At 47.8% G+C, this 21481-nt stretch overlaps 8 protein-coding genes across 16 annotated transcripts; 6 read left to right on the plus strand and 2 right to left on the minus strand.

Annotated features, from left to right (window-relative positions):
- Window positions 1-1091: 1091 nt before the first annotated feature.
- On the plus strand, window positions 1092-3091 carry LOC6548203 (trifunctional enzyme subunit beta, mitochondrial). The gene is made up of 4 exons (XM_001976446.3): window positions 1092-1261; window positions 1512-1671; window positions 1730-1904; window positions 1961-3091. Exons 1-4 carry the CDS (start codon window positions 1198-1200, stop codon window positions 2969-2971), a joined length of 1410 nt encoding a protein of 469 aa, XP_001976482.1. The 5' UTR covers window positions 1092-1197; the 3' UTR covers window positions 2972-3091.
- LOC6548018 (NADH dehydrogenase [ubiquinone] 1 alpha subcomplex assembly factor 3) lies at window positions 3070-4380 on the minus strand. Its single transcript, XM_001976445.3, has 3 exons — window positions 4004-4380; window positions 3338-3536; window positions 3070-3285 (listed from the first exon to the last, which is right to left on the minus strand). Exons 1-3 carry the CDS (start codon window positions 4252-4254, stop codon window positions 3145-3147), a joined length of 591 nt encoding a protein of 196 aa, XP_001976481.1. The 5' UTR covers window positions 4255-4380; the 3' UTR covers window positions 3070-3144.
- Window positions 4381-4382: 2 nt separating this feature from the next.
- On the plus strand, window positions 4383-6596 carry LOC6548017 (ceramide phosphoethanolamine synthase). 3 transcript variants are annotated; one of them, XM_001976444.3, is made up of 2 exons: window positions 4383-4668; window positions 5326-6596. In XM_001976444.3, the coding sequence occupies exon 2, from the start codon at window positions 5386-5388 to the stop codon at window positions 6547-6549; it is 1164 nt and encodes a 387-aa protein (XP_001976480.1). In that variant the 5' UTR covers window positions 4383-4668; window positions 5326-5385; the 3' UTR covers window positions 6550-6596. The 3 variants fall into 3 exon arrangements, with proteins under 3 accessions (XP_001976480.1, XP_026836898.1, XP_026836897.1); XM_026981097.1 differs by lacking the exon at window positions 4383-4668 and adding an exon at window positions 4707-4909; XM_026981096.1 differs by lacking the exon at window positions 4383-4668 and adding an exon at window positions 4932-5154.
- A 1108-nt stretch (window positions 6597-7704) lies between these two features.
- LOC6548016 (glutathione hydrolase 1 proenzyme) lies at window positions 7705-9951 on the plus strand. 2 transcript variants are annotated; one of them, XM_001976443.3, is made up of 4 exons: window positions 7705-7801; window positions 7872-8005; window positions 8102-8866; window positions 8926-9951. In XM_001976443.3, exons 2-4 carry the CDS (start codon window positions 7959-7961, stop codon window positions 9869-9871), a joined length of 1758 nt encoding a protein of 585 aa, XP_001976479.1. In that variant the 5' UTR covers window positions 7705-7801; window positions 7872-7958; the 3' UTR covers window positions 9872-9951. The 2 variants fall into 2 exon arrangements, with proteins under 2 accessions (XP_001976479.1, XP_026836899.1); XM_026981098.1 differs by lacking the exon at window positions 7872-8005 and having other exon boundaries at window positions 7705-7797.
- Window positions 9952-10276: 325 nt separating this feature from the next.
- LOC6548015 (TAR DNA-binding protein 43) lies at window positions 10277-13545 on the plus strand. Of its 6 annotated transcripts, none has more exons than XM_015156055.2 (7): window positions 10277-10655; window positions 11407-11661; window positions 11719-12029; window positions 12087-12291; window positions 12347-12978; window positions 13038-13178; window positions 13244-13545. In XM_015156055.2, exons 2-7 carry the CDS (start codon window positions 11421-11423, stop codon window positions 13313-13315), a joined length of 1602 nt encoding a protein of 533 aa, XP_015011541.1. In that variant the 5' UTR covers window positions 10277-10655; window positions 11407-11420; the 3' UTR covers window positions 13316-13545. The 6 variants fall into 6 exon arrangements, 4 of the variants coding, with proteins under 4 accessions (XP_015011541.1, XP_026836902.1, XP_026836900.1 ...); XM_015156054.2 differs by having other exon boundaries at window positions 10278-10655; window positions 11410-11661; XR_001448494.2 differs by having other exon boundaries at window positions 10279-10655; window positions 11410-11661; window positions 12347-12505; window positions 13244-13317.
- Window positions 13546-14011: 466 nt separating this feature from the next.
- Window positions 14012-19597, plus strand: LOC6548014 (benign gonial cell neoplasm protein). The gene is made up of 5 exons (XM_001976441.3): window positions 14012-15720; window positions 17004-17357; window positions 17412-18377; window positions 18439-19120; window positions 19181-19597. The coding sequence occupies exons 1-5, from the start codon at window positions 14226-14228 to the stop codon at window positions 19314-19316; spliced, it is 3633 nt and encodes a 1210-aa protein (XP_001976477.2). The 5' UTR covers window positions 14012-14225; the 3' UTR covers window positions 19317-19597.
- Window positions 15951-16932, plus strand: LOC26527057 (partner of Y14 and mago). The gene has a single exon (XM_015157419.2). It carries the CDS (start codon window positions 15952-15954, stop codon window positions 16618-16620), a length of 669 nt encoding a protein of 222 aa, XP_015012905.1. The 5' UTR covers window position 15951; the 3' UTR covers window positions 16621-16932.
- A 70-nt stretch (window positions 19598-19667) lies between the features above and the next one.
- Window positions 19668-21460, minus strand: LOC6548013 (protein 60A). Its single transcript, XM_026981102.1, has one exon. It carries the CDS (start codon window positions 21144-21146, stop codon window positions 19779-19781), a length of 1368 nt encoding a protein of 455 aa, XP_026836903.1. The 5' UTR covers window positions 21147-21460; the 3' UTR covers window positions 19668-19778.
- Window positions 21461-21481: the final 21 nt, after the last annotated feature.

A 21481-nucleotide genomic window follows, 5' to 3' on the forward strand; every position in this document is an offset into this window, starting at 1 on the left:
ATTAAAAAACATATTTCAACATCACAATTCATGCGTTCTATTATTTTGCAACAGATCAGCCGCTTTCGACTTTTCCCGCCAATATGTGAGCTTTCACAAGGGCATTTGAATGTGTATGTTTCACTTGCTTATATTTTACATAAGCTTTAATGCAATAATTTACAAAATATACTTACTCGTATATATTCAAATAATTAACGCATTTACTTACGCACATAAATTACGTCATCTTGCAACAGCTATGAACACATTAAAAATGCAAAGAAATGTATACTTCCTATTACTTAGAATAGCATGTAGTTTAAAATCATTTCACATTGCGTACCACATGCATGTACATATGTAAGTATTAAGGAAGTTTCATTTCACCTTGATCCCCAATAAGCCACCATCCTTTCATTACATCTATCCTTTGTTAGTCCTTAACGATCGTTCATTTGAAATGCACACGCCGCCTACATTTGCATCCTACCCTTTACTATCGCATTTAGGGAAACCATTAAATTCGTCCTTGAACCTAATTTCTTTCGTTGGCAATCAGCGAAACGAATTTGTATGCAAATCATTGAGGAACTAACAAAGGTTCCATAACGACAGTGCATTTTATTTATAATCTATTTGAAGTTTAAAAATAGAAATTGGGAACTATGTGTACAGGACGGCAAGAGTGACCTTTGGAAGCAATCCTTTCTTTCGCCCATTTGCATACTGCTAGTTGCCTGCTACAGTTATCATTGGCATTGTGGTCCAAGGACACGGTTAATGGTCTTCCATTGTGGGAAAGGGTATACAGATTGTAGGTGACGAATAGGCGCGCAGATGGACATCGTAAACAGCACGTTTAATAGGATAATCGAGATCAAGGACATTGGAGAAAACTATCCCTTTATGGGTCTCTCAGATCGATTTTCATATACCTATTTGAATGAAGGTGAATGGCTTAGGAATAGTAAAGGATTGCATACGCATTTGGGCTAAAACAATATATTTGTATATAACAAAAAAATATATTTTCATTTGCGAACTGTCGTGAAAGGGTATTTACAGTTCGAAAGCTTTTCATGCACTAGCTTTCGATAACCGATAGCACACAGTGTGTGTCGATAGCGAACCGCGATCCGGCGTTCATCACTAGCCAAACAGCTGCAGTCGCAACAGCGAGAAAAGCGAGAAAAGAAATCCGAAAACTTTCGCAAGATGAGCCTTCAAAATGTCTGCCGCAGGGGTAACTCCTTCAACCTGTTGAACGTCTCCAGGAAAGGTGAGTTATTACGGCAGGTGTTGTAATGGACCCCATCCTAAACGTGGGCTGCACCGGTTGGACTTTGGCTCTGATAATTCATAACGATTTGTGGCAGCAGCAGCCGATTGAATCCGAAAGGGCCAAAGTCCAAACTCGAGTTCGCAGTGACGTCTTGCGGGGCAAAGATAATGTATGGGTACATCATGATTAAAAATAAAGTGAAACGAGAGTGGTAAGGATAATCCCCATTCTGGAACCCCTTTTCCAGTTCAATGCCGCACTTTATCGGCTGCTGTGGCGAGTCCCCAACCGAAGCAGAAAAACGGCCAGAATATTGTGCTCGTGGATGGCGTCCGCACACCTTTCCTAACCTCCGGAACCACCTACTCCAAGCTGATGCCCCACGAACTGGCCAGGCACTCGCTTTTGTAGGTCTACTATCCTTAGTATCCTTGGAGTGTTTCCTCATACCGCTCCATTCAACAGGTCGTTGCTGCAAAAGAACCGTCTGGACAAGGAGCTCATCGACTACATCGTGTACGGCAGCGTTATCCAGGAGGTCAAGACCTCCAATATTGCCAGAGAGGCAGCTTTGGCAGCTGGATTCAGCAACAAGACACCTGCCCACACTGTCACCATGGCCTGCATCAGTTCCAATGCGGTAAGAGCCTCGTTAATAGTTACTTAAAGTTCGAATATATAGCCCACGCTTTGCAGGCCATCACCACGGGCATGGGTCTGATTGCCACCAATACCTACGATGTCATCGTGGCCGGCGGAGTGGAGTTCATGTCTGATGTACCCATTCGCCACTCCCGCAAGATGCGCTCCCTACTCCTGAAAGCCAACAAGGCCAAGACCCTGGGCCAGCGGTTGGCCCTGCTGTCCACATTCAGGCCAGACTTCCTGGCCCCCGAACTGCCCGCCGTTGCGGAGTTCTCCTCCGGCGAGACCATGGGACACTCGGCCGATCGTTTGGCATCCGCCTTCAATGTATCCCGCAGCGAGCAGGACGAGTATGCCCTGCGATCCCACACACTGGCCAAGGAGGCCCAGGAGAAGGGCTACTTCACCGATCTGGTTCCCTTCAAGGTTTCCGGCGTGGACCAAATCGTGGACAAGGACAATGGCATCCGCGTGTCCAGCCCCGAGAGCCTGGCCAAGCTGAGGCCCGCCTTCGTGAAGCCATACGGCACTGTGACAGCAGCGAACGCTTCCTTTCTCACAGACGGAGCCTCTGCTTGCATTATCATGACCGAGGAGAAGGCCAAGCAGCTTGGCCTGAAGCCCAAAGCCTATCTGCGAGACTTCCTGTACGTGTCGCAGGATCCCGTCAACCAGTTGCTGCTGGGACCCGCCTACGGAATTCCCAAGCTGCTTAAGAAGTCTGGACTCACCCTGAAGGACATTGACTCCTGGGAGATCCACGAGGCGTTCGCCGGACAGATCGTGGCCAATCTAAAGGCCCTCGACTCCGACTGGTTCTGCAAGACGTACTTGGGCCTAAATGAGAAGGTCGGCGCCCCCGATCTATCCAAGTGGAACAACTGGGGCGGTTCTCTATCCATCGGCCACCCCTTCGCTGCCACAGGAGTCCGCCTCTGCATGCACACGGCCAACCGCCTGGTCCGCGAGGATGGCAAGCTGGGAGTGGTCGCCGCCTGCGCGGCCGGAGGACAGGGCGTGGCCATGCTTATTGAGCGGTATCCGGGCGCCACCGCCGACTGAAATCGCCAATTAATCGACAAGGAGGAGAGTGCAGTTTGACTGCGAGATTGCTAGCTTTTATACACTTTACAACTACGTCTATTACGAATGAAGAAATCTGAATTTTACAAAACAGTTTAATTTCTAACAAAGCACCAGCCTTTTTAACAATCATTAGATGTGTCTAAGTTATCCTATTCGGTCTCGTAGAGCTCCTTCTTCCGCAGCTTCGCTTGCAGAATGTCGTTTTCGTTGTAGGTGAGGTGCAGTGGGGGTATCAGGGCGCAGGCCACCATTCGGTTCTCGGCATTCAGGAAGTTGAAGGTGGCACATGCCTGCAAATAGTGCTATTCAATACGGATCTTAAACAGGGAGAGAAGTACGTACCTGCTCCGTGCGCAGGACCTCTACGTTTATCTTGTACTTCTTCATGAATTCTATGATCCTCTTGGAAAGAGCTGGCGGTGGCGCTTGGTCGCCAATGCCAATGATTAGAACGTCAATTTTTGGCTCTAGGATTGGGAAGAGGCTGAGACTGTCCTCGTTGATGTCCTCAAAACTGTTTACGTTCCAGGACAGAACCGATCTGGAAATATCGACACGTAAAATTAAGCGTTAGCTTCATATTTAACAAAACTATTTGTTACTACTAATAGATTTTAGGTCAACAGCATCATACTAACATGGACCGTTCCAAAATATTTTTAAATCGTAAAACGTTTTTAAAGTGTATTCGAAATACAGGCAATGCTGTGAAAATGTGCTAATAACCTAAGAAGTTATAGAAATATTTAAAGTGTTAATACTACAAAAAAATCGTTAAGAATTATTGGTTGATTTGAGATCAAAGTGTTGTAGTATGACACTTTAAATGAAAGTAGTCAAATTCTTTGACTTTTTCAATACAGCTCCTTGACCTTTGCTAAAGAAAATGAAGGCCTGCATAATTGAACTTCGAGGATTGAAATTGAAGGATCAGAGTGCCATGGCGTAAACCACATGCACTTGTTTACATAATTGGGGGACCCAGTGCATCCGACGATGGCCACAAACCTGGGGAACACGGAGATGGGACCAATGAGGACCATGTCGTTGTTGAGCCGGAATCCGTACTGGCTGTAACCGGTGACCATGAGGCCCAGATCCGTTTCGGTGTTGAAGATGGTGACTTTTGTTTTCCCGTCGTAGTCGTAGGCCTTGCTGAAGTTAGCCGGAATCGCGTGAAGCGGGCGACATGCGGTGCTGCGCGGCAGCAAGAGGTTACGGCCCTGCTGGCCCACCGTCCTCAGGGCCCTCGCAATCATGGTCTTGTGTTAGAAAAGTAATCAATGGCTAATACAACAATTTAAAACTATCAAAATAGACTGAAGTTAAAAAGTTTAACAGGCCAGTGTGACCGGAGGTGCACACTGCGGGCTGCCTGAAATGTTATCGATAGCGTTGGGTGCCATCGCTGCTGAACGATATTTCGCCTACGCTGGCCACACTGCTCGGTCATTAATTTACGAAATTTACGAACAATTAACATAAACTTTTACATTTATCCGTGTGTTTTAGTATAAACTATATATCTAAGTGCTGTTGTTGACTACGTCTAAGTGCCACAGTGACTGCAGGCTGCGACTCCAACAAGTTGCTCGCAATTACCCCCATCGCAGTAATAAATACTGCAATGTTTTGATACAGTGTATATTCGTTTGCAATGTTTCAGCAAGGCGGTGAGTGCAAATTCCCAAACGCTATTGCCACACATATCGCCTATATCAGCAATATCACTTCGATCATCAATTCCAGCCAATGAATGGCTCCTATTACCATATACCATATGCCCACTTATCAAGGGGCACTTCTCCACACACACACACGCACGCCCAATGGGTGTGTGTGATGGATTGCTGCGTGCACGCACACACCTGCAGCCAATTAGAAGCCCCGTTAATCGGCATTGGCAGTTAAAAGGTTACTAATAGCGGCTATAATTCCCAGCGCCTCGCCAAAAGCTTCTGCAAATACCTGCAGATAGGGCGCCACTGACTAGAGTAGAGTAGATAGTGCGCTAGTTGGTCGGAATAGGGGGTGTGTGTGCATGTGTTGGTGCCCAAGTGAACCGATTTAGTCATTCAGTACCATATTGCCCTGTTGTTCCTTATTCGTCACTGCGGTCGCTCCCCAAAATCATCTTCGATAAGAATGCATTGCCAGTGGTTAGTTAGCTTTCGCTTTTTAATGATCGTTATGATGCGCTAATATTTCTTTCAAAACAATGTATGCTGGCGTACCACACTTTTTATGTCGTGCGCAGCTTATCTTGCCAATTACTTTGGAAACACCTTTGATACACCATACTGATCAGCCCACCTCTTTCCACCTTGCAGTTGCTCCCTGAAATCAGCCCGATAACAACATAGTGTTAAGCGCTACCTCAAAGTGTCACCATGATCGGTCCAAGTTCGCAGATCAGCAAGATCCTGCTCACCCTGCTGTTCGTGCTGATCATCTTCTACGTTTTCATGGACGTGGAGCTCTACCTGCGCATCCACAACTACGCCATCGAGCGGAACTACCACACGAATGTCTCGCTGCCCGCGTCCGTCGTGGGTCAGTCCACCTCGGAGTCCGGGTCCGGCAGCATCAGCAGCAGCAGCAGTAGCATCAGCACCAGTACGAAACTCCCCACCGCCGGCGACCGGCAGCCGTCCTACGAGGACCACACCTGGATATCCTGTGATATAAACCCGCTATGCCATGTGACCGTGAAGGCCATTTTGCTGGACCACACCAACCACTACCTGTTCGCCCCGCTGGCCACCATGTTCGACAACGTGATCGGCTTCTCGCGCTCCACCTTCATCACGCCCAACATGATTTCGTTTTTCCACGTGGGTGTGGCCTGTCTGGCGGGCAAACTAGTGGCATCGGACAGCCTGGGCTATCGGCGTCTGGGCGTGCTGCTCTTCCAGATCCGCACCTTCCTGGACGACCTGGACGGGCATGTGGCGCGCGTGCGCAAGCACATACGCGGCGAGCGCTCGGAGATCGGCACATCCGGCTACTATGTGGACGGTCTGTGCGACGGACTCGGCTGCATTGCCCTGCTGCTGGGCATATTCTTTTACCTGAAGAACAATCCACCGCGGAGGGGCTACTCCATCATACCGATGAGCGACTCCAAGCTGCCGGAGCCCACCATGATGATACCGAAGATGAAGGCCACCACACGTAAGGTGGCTAAGAACGTGATCAGCTTCACGGGCCAGCTGCTGCTGAGCTCAACGGCGTGGAATCGTTACATTGCCGTCTACCAGAACATGCTGGAGCGGGAGGACGTGACTGGCAACCAGTCGCATTGCCAGGACTACGTGTTCAAGTCAAGCTGGTTCTTCTGCGTCGCCTGGATGTGGCGCATCGTCAACGTGCACGCCCTGCTGCACTGCGTCCTGCTGAGCATCTTCTGCGACAAGCTGTGGGACTTCCTGCGCGCGATCCGGTACAGCGGTTATATTATCCTGTTAGTTGCTATATGTTTAACTGAAATGCACATTCTGGAGGCCCAGAACTACATTTTCAACTCTACGGCGTGCAGTAATATTTCACTGTGATTTTACTAATATTACGAGAAAATACAATAATATTTGTGTAGTGCAAATCAGCGATGCCTTTTTTAATTGTGTATAAATAATGTATCATAATTGTTAGCCAATCATTAATATTTCGAAACAAACTAATGCATTTTGTCATTCAAGCGCGGTCTGCAAGAGCAATCGAAACTCCTTCAGCTGTATATAATAAATGTTATTGATTAATAAAGTCTTGGTGTTTTTACTATGTACATATTTTCGTTGGCATTTATTTATATTTTGGTTCCTTTATTATCCTAAAGATGCTGATTATTCAAGATTTTAGCGCGGAGGGCGCGGGGTTGCCGATTAATACATGTTCCACTTAAAAAAAGTTGGGCTTTAACACACACAATGTTCTCCTTTTGTTTTTTATCCCGTTTTATATAAATCTATATAAAATTTATGGGAAAACAATTTCAATCAGAACGAAGTTGGATACACATACATATGTATGTTCACAGATTTCCAGCCGGCCGATGTACATCAAAATATCGCTTATCGATTGCATATCGATGTGTGCTACGAAAAATACTAAAACACCAACCAGAATATTCATAATTTGAATTGAAAAAATCGTTGTTAAATAACCCTTAGTTTATTTGGGTTTTGTATTTTACTAATCCTGAAAGCTATTGCTTGTATGATTATCAATTAAAGATAAATTCCTTATGACACACTGATTGACGTTGCCAGAATAATATTTAGTTGATTTTTAAGCCCTCAATTCAAACAGAATAAACAGAATGCAGTAAAACATGGCGAATACAAGGTTAAAGTCTAGCAGACTTCCTATTAAAATCTGTTATTGGTCATTTATATAGATTAGTTTTTCTTCACGGTTCGCTATTCACCTGTTTTTAGCCTAGAAAACGTTTCAGATCGACCTTAAGTTGGCTTATCACCAGCCGCCAGATAAAATAATACGTTATACGATTAACAATTAATTCGCTAGTGCTGATTTTACTTCTTTAGTTCTCGCCGGCCTCTGAGTCACACCAAACTTTCTATTTCTGACGTCTCACAGTTTTGGATATGGATTCTAAACGGCTTACATTGGGCGATGGTTTCTTGTCTTATCTTCAATTAAAAACAGATAACGAAGGGATATATAAAGCGCTTTATGCCGTGCGATTTCCATTTAATTAATTCTTTCATTGGTACTCATATAATTTTCTTTAGCTTCTTCCAATTGAAGTTCGTAGTTTAAGGATACACACATTAAATGTCGTAAGTTCCCAATGGTGTTATCTACGAATTCATAAAAAATACTGCGAGAAGAGGATGAAAATATAATATAGGAGTGATATAGGATATGGATTGGGTCTTTCGATCGCAGCAGCCGATGGAAGCTCAGCCCGGAATCCGAATATGTCAGAGTTCAGTTGAACATGTTGTACGGGGAGCTTTTCGACGCCTTTGGTGACCTATTAGTCGGGTACGGTGACCGATTCGATGGCAAGTGTCCCCCCGAAATGAATCGCACTTACCAGCTTAAGTATTATAAATCCGTCAATCCGTGATCTTATTCCAGGTGCTGCAAGAAGTATGCCGTCTGCTGGATTATCCTGGCGGTGACCGCACTGGGTGTGACCTTGGGTCTGGTCTTTGGACTCCGGAGCAAGGCGGAGGAGACCCGTCGCATTGGCGCCGTGGCCTCGAATGGCGTGGGATGTGCGGAGGTGGGCGGCTCCATGCTGGATATCGGAGGATCTGCGGCTGATGCGGCAATAGCCACCATGTTGTGCGAGGGCGTTATGCTGCCCCACAGCTTGGGCGTGGGCGGTGGGTTCGTTGCCACCATTTACTCCAGAGAGACCGAATTCAGTGAGGTTCTAATTGCCCGCGAAACCGCTCCAGCTGCGGCCACGCGGGACATGTTCGTCGGAACAGAAATCACAGGCGCATTATCCTGTGCCGTTCCAGCCGAAATCTATGGCTACTCCGAGCTGCACGACAAGTATGGCCGCCTGCCCTGGAAAACGCTCTTCCAGCCCACCATTGATCTCTGCCGACGTGGCATCCTAGTCTCCAGATACCTCTCCGGAGTCCTGCAACGCGAGGAAGAGCGTATCAGAAGCGAGCCCTCCATGGCCGAGATTTTTATCAATCCGAAAACGGATGAGGTGTACAAGGAGGGCGAGGTCATGTACCGTCACACCTTGGCCGAAACCCTGGAAATCATCGCGGATGAGGGCGCCAAAGCAATTTATGGGGGCGGCAGGGTGGGCAGGAAACTGGTCGAGGATATCCAGGCCATGGGAGGTATTGTCACCGAAGAGGATCTGCAGAATTACCAGTAAGTATAGAGCTTATAACACTCAAAACATAATGGCCCTAAAGTAGTTGATATTGCAGTGTTCGCTGGGAAGTGCCGCTCCACTCCCACTTCAATGGCGGCTACAAGCTACTCACCTCCACACTGCCCACCAGTGGGGCCGTGTTAACCTTTATGCTGAATGTGATGGAACCGCTGTATACGAGCAATACGGACAAGTACTGGCAGCGTTTGGTGGAGACTTTCAAGCACGCCTACGGGCATCGTACCAATTTGGGCGACATCCACTATGAACCAGATGTCCAGGAAGTGTACGAAAATCTTATAGATCCGGCCTTTGCCGCTCAGATTCGCAAACTTATTTTGGACGACAGGACGTTCGAGGACATGTCGTACTACGGAGCCAATTTTGCCAATGAAGAGGATCATGGTACGGCGCACATATCCGTTTTGGCACCAAATGGCGATGCCATCTCTGTGACCAGTACCATAAACAGCCATTTGGGAGCCAAAGTGAGGTCCCGCCAAACAGGCTTCATCCTGAACGACGAAATGGACGACTTCAGTACGCCCGGAAAGATAAATACCTATGGCATACCCGCCAGTCCCGCCAACTATATCAAACCTGGCAAGCGGCCGATGTCCTCCACGTGTCCCAGCATCGTTTTGGATACCCATGGGAATGTTAAACTGATTGTGGGTGGTGCCGGGGGTTCCAAAATCACCACCTCCGTGGCCCAGACTATATTAAGGTACTTTGTGCTCAACGAACCGATTGAGAAGGCGGTGAATTCGGGACGACTACATCACCAGCTGGCGCCAATGCACATCGACATGGAACCGAATGTTCCCAGGCACACTGTAGCCTATTTGAGAGCCATTGGACACGACATCAGATTTCTGGAGGACGACAAGGCATACTCCGCTCAGACGGCCATTGGAATCATGGGCACTGAGCCACATCCCGTTTGCGATCGCAGAAGAGTGGGTAGCGCGGTGATAGTGGAACCAGATGGATTAGATTAGATCTGGGAGGTTAATTTCATCTTAAGTTTTGGGAAAACCCGTAGAATACTTTTGTGGTGTTCATCTGAATGAAATAAATTAAATTTAAATACCAAGAAAAGAATTATTTAACTGTTTGATTTCAAACAGTTGACAGCACAATGCTGCCAAGCAATATTCGCTGCTGGGCAGCACTGCTAGTCCTAGTATTTCATATGACAGTATCAAGCCCCAATGTAATCGCAGTGTAATCGTCATATGTCTTTGACAGCGCCCACATGAGGCTTATCTTACTTAAGGAAGTCAACGCACATATAGTTCAATAAAAGTGCCATTAAAGTGCAGTGCATATATGTAACAAGCTCCGATTTAATTGGTTTTAATTGGAAGGATGGGAACGGAGTATTTTTAGTGTTTTAGTATTTTTTCCTGCCGGTGGGTATTTCGCACTAGCCCTGGCTCGGCCACACTGCGCATACGTCATGCGATACATACAAAGGAAAAGAAAATCGAAACAGAAGACCAGGAAAATATGGTTCTCTCGTCTGTAGAAAAATTGTTGAGCTATCAATTGTAAATATTACCTGTTTCCTATTTCGCACCGATTGAAAGTGGATGTGCAGCGAAAGCGTGTGTTGTGTCGAAAACCGAGCGTGGAACGTACAGTGAATACCTGATTTTGCCTGGGTGTGAATCGAATTCGTGTGAGAGAGCGTGCGATCTGAGATCTGTGATCAGAAATCTATATCTACTTGCCATACGCAGAGTCAGAAATTCAAGCCAGCATCTAATCCCTATTAATAGAGTAAGAATTGTTGTGTAACCACCTTTTAGGACCGCCGAACTGCGTCGTCTACCCATTTGTCCTCCTCCCGCCGATTGCGCTTGTGTGTGTGTGGCTCGTGTGTGTGTGCCATACACTTGCACACATACAGATGCCAGGATTGGATATCTGTATTTAATTTATGGGGTTTTCATTCATTGATTTTCCGATTCCCATCGCGATTCCACACTCACAAATGTCAGATTACTTTTAATAAGTGGGTGAAATATCTGTATACTTGAGTAGTTCAAAATATGTGCTTCAAAATATGTACATAAACATAAATATCTTTTGTTTAATAACTAAATTTACGTAGAATTGACATTTTACTAAAACTTATCGTCCGAAGACCTATTGATATTTAGAGAGTTTCCTAATAGATTAACTGAAAGAGACACCTAATGAGCACCAATAATAAGAATATGTTTGTATTTTAAGTTCTTAGTTTTTATTATGTGAAAGAAAGTGTAAAGATATTGGAAGATTTTACATTCTTGTTCAGTTGTATTAGTAGGTGGACCTTATATATAATGTGTGTATAGAGTGGTTCCGGGAAACCTTTTTGTGGGATGCATCTGGATAGAACGGATGAACTGAGTGAGTGCATTCATGAATGCAGCGATGCAGAATATGTGGGATGCTTCAGTTGATTGAATGACATGGTGGATCATTTCTAGAGCGAAGTGTGAGCCCCCTGCGGCGATAGATTTCTTTAATGCCCTCTCGTTTCTAGCAGCCTCCTAGGAGATGGATTTCGTTCAAGTGTCGGAGGAGGAGGGTGACGAGCCCATCGAGCTGCCGGCTGAGGAGGATGGCACTCTGCTGCTGTCCACCCTGCAGGCGCAATTCCCTGGATCTTGCGGTCTGAAGTATCGCAACCTGGACACAAAGGCGGTGCGCGGAGTTCGCTCCAACGAGGGCAGACTGTTTCCGCCCAGCGTGGAATCCGGTTGGGGGGAGTACTTGTACTTTTGTGTCTTTCCCAAGGGTAAGTTTCAGTTGTGGAACTCTCATCAGCTCGATCTAATTCTGTAATCCCCTACAGAGAATAAGCGCAAGAGCGACGATAACTTGGAGAACTCAACAGCCAAGACCAAACGCATTGAGACCCGTCTCCGCTGCACTGATCTTATCGTGCTCGGCTTGCCCTGGAAGACGACAGAGGAGAGTTTGCGTGAGTACTTCGAGACGTACGGCGAGGTGCTGATGGCCCAAATCAAGAAGGACACCAAGTCGGGTCAGTCCAAGGGCTTCGGGTTTGTGCGCTTTGGCTCTTATGATGCCCAAATGCGCGTGCTCTCCAATCGTCACCTCATCGACGGTCGCTGGTGCGAAGTTAAGGTGCCCAACTCAAAGGTGAGTCCTCTCCAATGTCTTCAAATTGCACACCTACTAATCCCTCTGATTTTTCAGGGCATGGGCCACCAGGTGCCTTGTAAGGTATTCGTGGGTCGCTGCACCGAGGACATAAACTCGGACGACCTGCGCGAGTATTTCTCCAAATTTGGCGAAGTCACCGACGTGTTCATTCCGCGACCCTTCAGAGCTTTCAGCTTTGTAACCTTCCTCGATCCAGACGTGGCACAGTCCCTGTGCGGAGAGGATCATATAATCAAGGGTGAGTCACTGTAGTTTGGAGAATAATCAATCAATTACTAAGTCAATTTCCCCAGGCGTTTCGGTCCATGTGTCGAATGCTGCCCCAAAGGCCGAGCAGAACAGAAACCAGCAGGCCCAGAGCTACAACTACAACTCGGCCAACAGCTTTGGCATGCACTCATACCACCCGCAGGGTAACCACATGAATCCCGGCCGCAACGGACACCACAGAGGTAATAACCAACACAATGCTCACGGTGGTGAGAACTCAATCATCGCCAGTAATCACAACAACATTGGCACCGCCGGCTACGGCATGGGTGGCAACAATTACGGCGGCAACTCGGGCGGGGGTTACCACAACAATGGCAGCAATCACTCCAGTGGCGGGAACTCGAATCGCCAGGACGGCGGCAGCCAGTACAGCAGTAGGCAAGCGAATTATCACGGAATGAACCAGCCTCACAACGGGAACGTGGGCGGCAGCAACGGCTGGATGAACCGTGGCCCCCTGGACATGCCTAACCTGCAGGCGCTGGGCATCAATTCGCAGGGATCAAGCTCATCAAACCAGGGCCAGAACATGAGCAACCAGTCAATGCTCAATCTCAACTCACTGCCCATCAATCCTGCCCTGGTCGCTGCCGCCTTGAACCAGTGGAGCTTGGTCGGCAACCAGCTGCAGAACCAAAACCAGGACCAGCAGGCAAGCCTCTACACCTCTATCATTGTTTCAAACAAAAAACTCTTTCACTTACTCCGCAGGGCGGCAATTTTTTATCCTGGATGGCTCAGAACGGGGGCCACAACAACGCCAACTTTGGTGGACGGAAGGGACCGAATAACCCGAACAATCCGGGCGCCAACGGAATGAAGACCGACAACTCAGGCTGCAATGACCCACAGGTATATACATAGTGCAATTCCCTAAAAAGTCTTGGAACTCACCCATATTGTATTTGCCATTCCAGAACGGGAACAGCGGTTGGTCGAACCAGAGCAGCGGATCTCAAAACTCCGTGGAGAAGTCAAACTTTCTTTAAGGCGGTGCCTGCTAGATGAGTTGGTACCATTTAATGTGGTTAACGATAACCAAAACCTCTGTAGCTTACTTAAATATATATGTATTCCACATATAAACAAGTTAAGAATTGTATTTAATATATACTAGATATTTTGATAATTGTAAGCAAGATGACACTGGATGGCTAATAACACAATTTATAGAATACACTTCGAAATAAATTCTGCGCCAAAGCTCAGTATAAAGTTGCTCGAATGGTGTACTTTAAGTAGGATTGATCGAATTTGATTTCTATTTTGTTTATTTTAGCTTACTAGGTATGTTTACTTATACAGATTGTGCACTTTTGCTGGATCTGTGGAGAATTTTCATTATAACAAAGTTTTCTTTAAGACATCCAAACGAATTGGCACAGCCTCATTTTAGACAATTCAAACGAATTTAAGACATCCAAACGAATTGGCACAGCCTCATTTTAGAGGAGAATTCATATAAGTTGTACACTAATTTAAAATACTCTAAATAATAAAGAATTCAGAAGAACATTAGTACAATAACATGATTGCTTTTATTTGAATAACATCTTGTGGATTGCAACCTGACTAAACAATGATATTATAGTATATTCTTACAAACGAACCTCCCGGCTTACAGGGTGTATTTTATTCTCAAATGATTAACATAGTATGCTTTATATTTAAGTTTGTAGTACACCTTTTTTCAATTTTCCACTCTACAAATTTGTTTGAGTAAACGCGTGGAATTACTCTAATGCTCAAGCTTTGCATCAGCGAAAATACAACCCTGCTCGTTCCATTCCGCCATTTTGCTACTTATACGAAGGCGACAATAACGGAATTTACATTTGACGCGCAAATTGCCGCGCACTTTGCGTAGTTTTGTGGCAAACAGATGTGATCTCCTCCGAAATGAACCACATAATCCAGGACAAGTACATTCCGCAGCAGCTGCTCTACTTCATAGCGGGCAGGCGCTGCTGCCAGCAGTTCCCGTGCACTTTCCGAACCAGCGAACACGAAGCCTTCGCCAACAGCGCTCGCTCCTTAGGGCTGCGATCGCAGGTGGTCCATGTGAATGGGAACAACTGTGTGAAGGTGTACAAGCAGGCGTGTCGCCACTACCTGGAGGAGCCCAAGACGCTGGTACTGTCCTCGGGTGCCACGCTGAACATGTTCACGCTGCTGGGCAGAAAGTCGTTCATGGTCAGGGAGGATATGGAGCTGTCCGCGGACTTAGTCCCCCTCAAGGCCAGTGCCTCGGATTTGCCCTCACTGCATCTGCCGCTGCCCGCCATACGTCCCCCAAACCTGCGCTTTTGGACGGAGGCGCAGCTAAAGTTCTTGACTGCTTTTCCGGGTTACCCGCTGAAAGAGGAGATCATGCAGTCATTGTACGCCAATCGGGTTGTCGTGTTTAACGCCGTTCTCTCCTGGGACAAGCCCGTTTTCCTGCCCCTGATCATTTTGGATGACTGCCGGAACAAGAAGTCCAACGTGAAGATCATCTGCATCGAAAGGCAGGCCATTCTGGCCACCTATAACAGTCAGCGAATAGCCAACTTCTTTGGCGAGCAGCTGGGCGAGACGGTGGGCATCCAGTTACCGTACTTCAGCGCCGTTAGCTCCAGCACTTTCATTATTTTCTCGACGGCCCAGTACTTTCTGCGCTCCCTGACCAACCAGCAATTTCGCAACATCAGTCACCTGGTGATGAACGATGTGCACCTGCATGATCCCTATGCCGACATCCTGCTGAGCGAGATCCGCATGGCCTTGAATAGCCATCAAAACCTGAGGGTGGTGCTGCTGTCGCAAATGGAGGACCCCAAGAAGTTCATCGACTTCTTTGGCGAAGGATCGCAACTGAATATGATTACGCAGCAGGAGGTCGGACCCCGCGTCTCCTACTTGAACGACCTGCACAGCTGCATTGCCCTGGCCGGAATTCACAAGGGTCCGGACATCTACAAGGAGGTCCCGGAGGCTTTCCGCTCCAACAACCCGCGCAACGAGCAGATGGACAAGTGCCTGCAGGCCTACGGAGAGTTGGGCACGGATGCCGCCCTACGTCCCTTTCTGTATGCCGTTAACTACGACCTGGCTCCTGTGAACTATCGCCACTCGCAGAACGGCAAAACGGCGGTGCACTTTGCCTCCGAGCTAAACAAGGCCAATCATCTCCGCCTGCTGCTGTTCATGGGCGCCGATCCCTACATCGTGGACCTGTACCAGCAGAACGCCATCTCGCTGGCGGCCATGAACGGCAACCACGAGTGCATCGATGTTCTGAACAGCTACAGCCTGCACGGTTATGTGGTCAAGAGCGCCAAGCCGGATTTCATGGACTACGATCTCATCATTGACATAATGTATCTATTGCGTACCAAACCGGAGTATTCGCCAGGTGAGTGTGCTTTTAAGTAGTTTAAGAAGCATATTTAGTGAATAATTAAGTTAAAAAATGGTTAAAATTGGTATAAGCGGGTAGAATGTTTGAAAGAATCACGGTTTGAGATCAAATTCAAACTACGATTTGAAAAGTATGCTTGAAACGGCTGACAGTGACTGGTTCTCTAAGCTCCAACGATTAATCGCGCGAAAATTCGTGCTCGCCGCGCAAAAAGTTCCATCCTCAATGCCAAAGCTATCGATTAGTATCGCCTGGCAATTGGGCATTGTTTTTTATAGAAGCAGCAATATGAGCACCTACCTACAGAGCAGCGAGGGCAAGTTCATACCGGCCACCAAGCGGCCGGATGGCACCTGGCGCAAGGCGCGTCGCGTCAAGGATGGCTACGTGCCCCAGGAGGAGGTGCCGCTCTACGAGAGCAAGGGCAAGCAGTTCGTGGCGCAGCGCCAGGCCGGAGTGCCGCCTGGTATGTGTCCCCTGGTGGCCGCCGAGTCGAAGAAGGAGCGCGAGAAGCAGGAGCGGACTAGGGCTAAGAAGCAGGAGAAGGAATCTGGCAGGCAGCAAAAGGCGCCGGCGCCCGGCGTTCTCGTCATGCCGCCCAGCACGTGTCCGACACCCAAAGTCAGTCAGCAGCAGCAGCCGACCTCTGGGTTGGATATCAACTCGATATCCAAGACCCTGGAGGACGCCCTGAAGCTGGACGCCCCCCAGGAGGTGGACCCCGCCAAGCAGTTAAAAAAGCTACGCAAGAAAATCCGTGAAATCGAACAGATCGAGAGCAGGATCCAAGCCGGAGAGCAGAAAAAGCTGGACAAGGACCAGCTGGACAAGGTGAAAAAGAAGTCGGAGATCCTGCGACAGATCAAGGACTTGGAGAGCACAACGCGCTCATAGCCCAATGCTCCACCTCCAGCTCCAGCTCCAGTTAACTTAGATACTGCTATATCGTCTCACCTCGTGAACAAATCACCGACCAGAAGTCGCGCCGCCTCTACACGAAAGAACACATACATGCCTATGTCTGTTAAATAGTTATATTAGTTTTAGCCGAAGATGTCAAGCCATTTAGTAATATGATCTATTTTAGTAATGAGTGTCTGTCTTGAAACCTAGTTTATACGAATGGAGAGTCGCCGCGTTTATTTATGTATAGGTAACTTTGTAAATCAGATTTAATAAATTAAACCGATTTGAAGCAAACGCTAACAGGCTGCTCTTAATAAATTTCCTTGAAGATTAGAAGATTAGAGAAAGACTACTACTATTCTTACTTGCAGGCAACATCCTCATCATTTTGCCCACCTACTACCACATTGTCAAGCTGAACTATATGATCCTGAGCCACTGCCTCACTGGCAGCCTACAGGAGTGCTCCATATTCCTGCTGTACGATAATATGAGAAAGGACTACGTCGAGGCGCTTGTCAATGCTCGCGATGACACGGTGAAGGTGGTGCTGACCACGGAGATAATCGAATCGCTCTGCCTGAAGGTTCCTTTCAAGTACCAAATAGACACCGCCTGCCGGGTAAACAATGTTTACGATACCACAAGCTACAGCGGCGAGGATCGATTCGAATGGGTGGCCAAGGACTCCTTCCTGCGAAGGGAGTTAATCCTTCACCCCAATAGTAAGTACTCATCATAAGTAGCTGACACTCACTGATGCATTGCGTTTTTCGTAGACGGGGATGCACAATGCTTCCGTCTGATAAAGAAGGAGGCCTATGAAGAGCTTGGCGAGACAAGTCAGCCTAGTCTGCAAACTATGCCGCTGGACAAGATCTGCCTGGCAATAAAATTCCTCTCGCCCAATATGATTATAAGCGAATATCTGGGTCTGACCATCTCACCACCACCGCTGATCAACTTGCACCATGCGGTGCAGTTCCTCAAGAAAATAGACGTGCTGGATGACGCCGAGGATGTGACCTGGCTGGGCTGCCGGCTAATGGACATTCCGGTTAACTGCCAACTCGGCCGCATGCTGATCTTCGGCATTCTGCTGCGCTGTCTGGATCCAATACTCACAATAGTCAGCTCTCTGTCGACGGCGGATCCGTTGGGCATTCCGTTTACCGAGGACATCGACCACTTGTGGGACAGGTTCACCATTTACATCCAGAACAGCATCAAGAAGGAGCGGGCCTTCCTGTCCGACAATCAGTTTTCCGATCACTTTATCTTCGTGCGCTTGTATAAGGAGTGGCAAAATCGAATGCACAACAGAACACCGCCTCTATACCTTAAGGATGAATATGATTTTATGCTGAATGGGTTGATGGAGTACCTCACCTCTATTCGTTCCGAGATTGTGAGCTCCTTGCGTGCAGCCAATTTGATCCACAGCCGAGGCAAGCTGAGCATGAACAATCTCAACCAGATGTCCGGCAATTGGCACATGGTTAAGGCGGCCTTGACGGGTGGGATGTATCCGAACATTTGTGCAGTGGACGCTAGGAAGAGTGCCCTAAAGTCAGCCTTTTCAGGGAATATTTACATGCACCCGAACACCGTGCTCAGGGATTTCTTGGAGCCACTAAACATTTCGGCCCAAAACTTCCGCACACCGTGGATTGTGTGCAACAAGCAGAAGAACCACATCGTGTACGCCACCCTGGTCGTTCCCCTGGCTGTCGCCATGTTTTCTGGTAAATTCGAATGACCTTTATGTTATTATAACCTGGTAATTATTGATTTCGTGTTATTTAGGACATCCACGGATTCACCTCTCCTCGATTTGCGACAGTGAAACGAGTTTGACCGATCGCAACGTTAACGTCTTTATAGACGAATGGATCTGGATGGTTATGTCCAAGGCTACTGCGGAAATGATGATGCGAACGCGTCATTACTTCTTTCGAATGTACCACGATCTGCTGAAGCACTGCAGCGAGCTGGAGATGTGGCGCCGCGACTCCGAGCCAGTTTCCCACTACACGTTGCTCACTGATACCCTATCGAAGATCTTCGAGAGCGAGGATGTTTTCGTGGGCTTCTCTAAGCCTCCGCCTATAACCTTTCTACCAACTCCTCAGCTGCCATCCTTGTATCTGCTCGCCGTCAACGCCCAATTCAGTTGGGCCCGGGAAGTAGAGGAGAACACGCCACCGAAACCACACCATTTCAATTCGCATTTCATCGAGAGGCAGTTCTTCGTGCTCTACGCAGGCGGCGATTGCGAGGAGTTCCACAGCAAAAACACGCCAGCCTTTATTGAAAGTGTTCTCGCTAAGTTTGTCAGACCGATCGAGACACCCAACAGACATATCTTTGTGATCCTGTACAGAAAGGATCCAGACGTGATGCTCAGCATTAGTCGAGCTAAAACAGTCAATGGTGTATTTGTGTTGAAGGAGTACTTCCGGAACAACATTCCTGTGTTTGAAATTTTGTAAGTCCGATTCAAGTTGCTATTCAAATGGCTATCCCATCTAATGTGCTTTCCTTTCAGAGATGCGTGTGTGTCGTTAAATGTGAAGATACCAGTGTTTGATGGTCGCCTAATGTCTGCTCTAATTGACAAACGTGTCGGAAACTTAATTATGGATTTGTTTGCCTTCCGACACCACTGGATTCACAAGCGATAAAGCCTAGTGCCTCGGGCGTATCTTCTATGCTAATTCAGATTACAAAAAATTAAGAATAATCCGTACGTGGTGAACGAAGTAGGACTTGATTGTGCCTTTTATTGCTGTGCAGTGAATATTAATTTTAAACGCATTTCATTTAAGTGAACGCTAATCGAAATCAAAATACGTATTTTTAAGTACCATAAGCGAAATGGAATGGACTTGTTTGCAAGCATCGTAGTTTTTACCTAATTGTTGACAGTCTGAAATGTGCATCCCAATCATAAGTTGATGTGAGAAAATAAAGACGTATCTTTTAATACTCTAATTGCATAATTAGCCACAAATGAAAGTCTTCAAAGGACGAACTTCAGTTAGGTACAGCGCTGTATATTTCTATAAAAATATTCGAGATTAGTACAGAGATGGACATCTACACAGAAATGCTTTATAGTGCTTAGCCTAAGTGGTAAATTGAATTCAATGGCACCCGCAGGATTTCACAATCATGTTTTTATACTTTTTCAGGTTCACATTCTCGTCGTTCAGGTGGTACAGAACGGGGAGTGCTCCCAACCTGGTAGGAGCGCAGCAGGGCTTGGGCACCTTCTTGGGCTCCAGCAGGTGGACCAGAGTCTGGACGATCGCATGGTTCGTGGCGTTCATGTGCGCGTTGAGCGGGAAATTGCACTCGCCGCTGCAGTAGAAGGCGCCGTATCCCTCTGGGGCGATGATCCAGTCGTGCCAGCCCAGATCCTTGAAGTCTATGTACAGGGTCTGCATCTGACAGCTGCGCGTGTTCTCCAGGGGTTCCAGAAGCGGAACGTTGTTGGGCGACACCGACTTCTTGCGCTTGCGAGGATGGCTGGCGCTCCGCTTGCTCCTATGGTGGCTGCTGTGAGCCGTGGCCTTGATCAGCTCCGGTCCGCGGAAGAAGCCGATCATGAAGGGCTGGAACTCATCGTCTACCTTGCGGTGGATCAGTCCAATGTCGTCCAGCTTCACCTCCCGATCGGGTCGGTTAACAGCGTGTGCTCCTATGTAGATGCCATGATTGTCCTTCGACTTGACCAGCCACTCGTGAAGGCCCTCGGTCACGTTGAGCTCCAACCAGCCCACGTAATCCCCGGTGGTGTTCACCGAGGACAGCGGCTCCATGGTGTGCTGGCCCAGCGTGCCGGTGCCTATGGCGTAGACCGTGATGGTGAACTCCCTGTTGGCGGTCAGCCACTTGCCCTCGTTGGCGTTCTGGTAGATGCGCAACTCGGCCATCACCAGGTAGTTGTCGCTCGGCACATTGGATACTTCGAACCATAGACGCCGGCCGTGCTCGTGACGCAGTTCGTCCACGTTGTGGTGGCGCTTGTTTAGGAAGGTCATGATGATGTCGCTCTGGTCGATGGCCTCCTTGTCCAGGTCGGTGATAAAGTTCTTCTGCTGGTCGCCCTCCTCCTCCTCGAGGTCAACGCTCCTCCTGGACCGATGACCATGTTCGTAGGAGTCGTCCTCATCCTGTTCGCTAAGGCCCTCCTCCGCCGTGATGCGGTGGTAGACGTCCAGCAGGAACTTGGGAGCCGATTTCCTCAGCGACAGCTGGTGGCTGCTCAGGTGCGTCGGCCGTTCGGCGATGCCCAGGAACTCGAGGATCTCGTATGAGACGTCCAGCTTGTCGTCCTCGCTCAGCACCCGGTGCATGATCGTCTGGTCCTTGCCGTTGTCTATGTAAATCCCAGACTGGGTGGCCTCAACTGCCGGCGGCGTGGTGGCCACGAACATGAGCAGAACCAGTCCGAGTCCCAGGGAAGCGAGCACTGCAACGGCCTCCGAGGTGTTTTGCAGACCCGACATTATATCGTGTTTTGGACGGATCGGTTGCGATCGCTGTTTTTCTATATCTACGGCGCTATCCACTTGCGATAGCTTCAGATGTGCAGTAACATTTAATTGTTTATTTCGAGAGTTTCAGCGAACCGCAAATTCTGAAAATTCTGACGCACTTACGGATTGTTGTGTGTATCTTAATCTTCAAGATGCATTTTCTTTCTATTTCGGGGGAGTTGGCAGTCCTACATCTTGGAAAATGAATCGGTCATTAAGATCGAACTAGAAGATCCGCCACTATAGTAGTTCATTTCACATGCGATCGTGAACGAATAGTTTAATAGTTTTCCAAAAATTTATAT

This window comes from Drosophila erecta, unplaced genomic scaffold (genome assembly GCF_003286155.1).
Source record: "Drosophila erecta strain 14021-0224.00,06,07 unplaced genomic scaffold, DereRS2 tig00000092-arrow-pilon, whole genome shotgun sequence".
NCBI lineage: Eukaryota > Metazoa > Arthropoda > Insecta > Diptera > Drosophilidae > Drosophila > Drosophila erecta.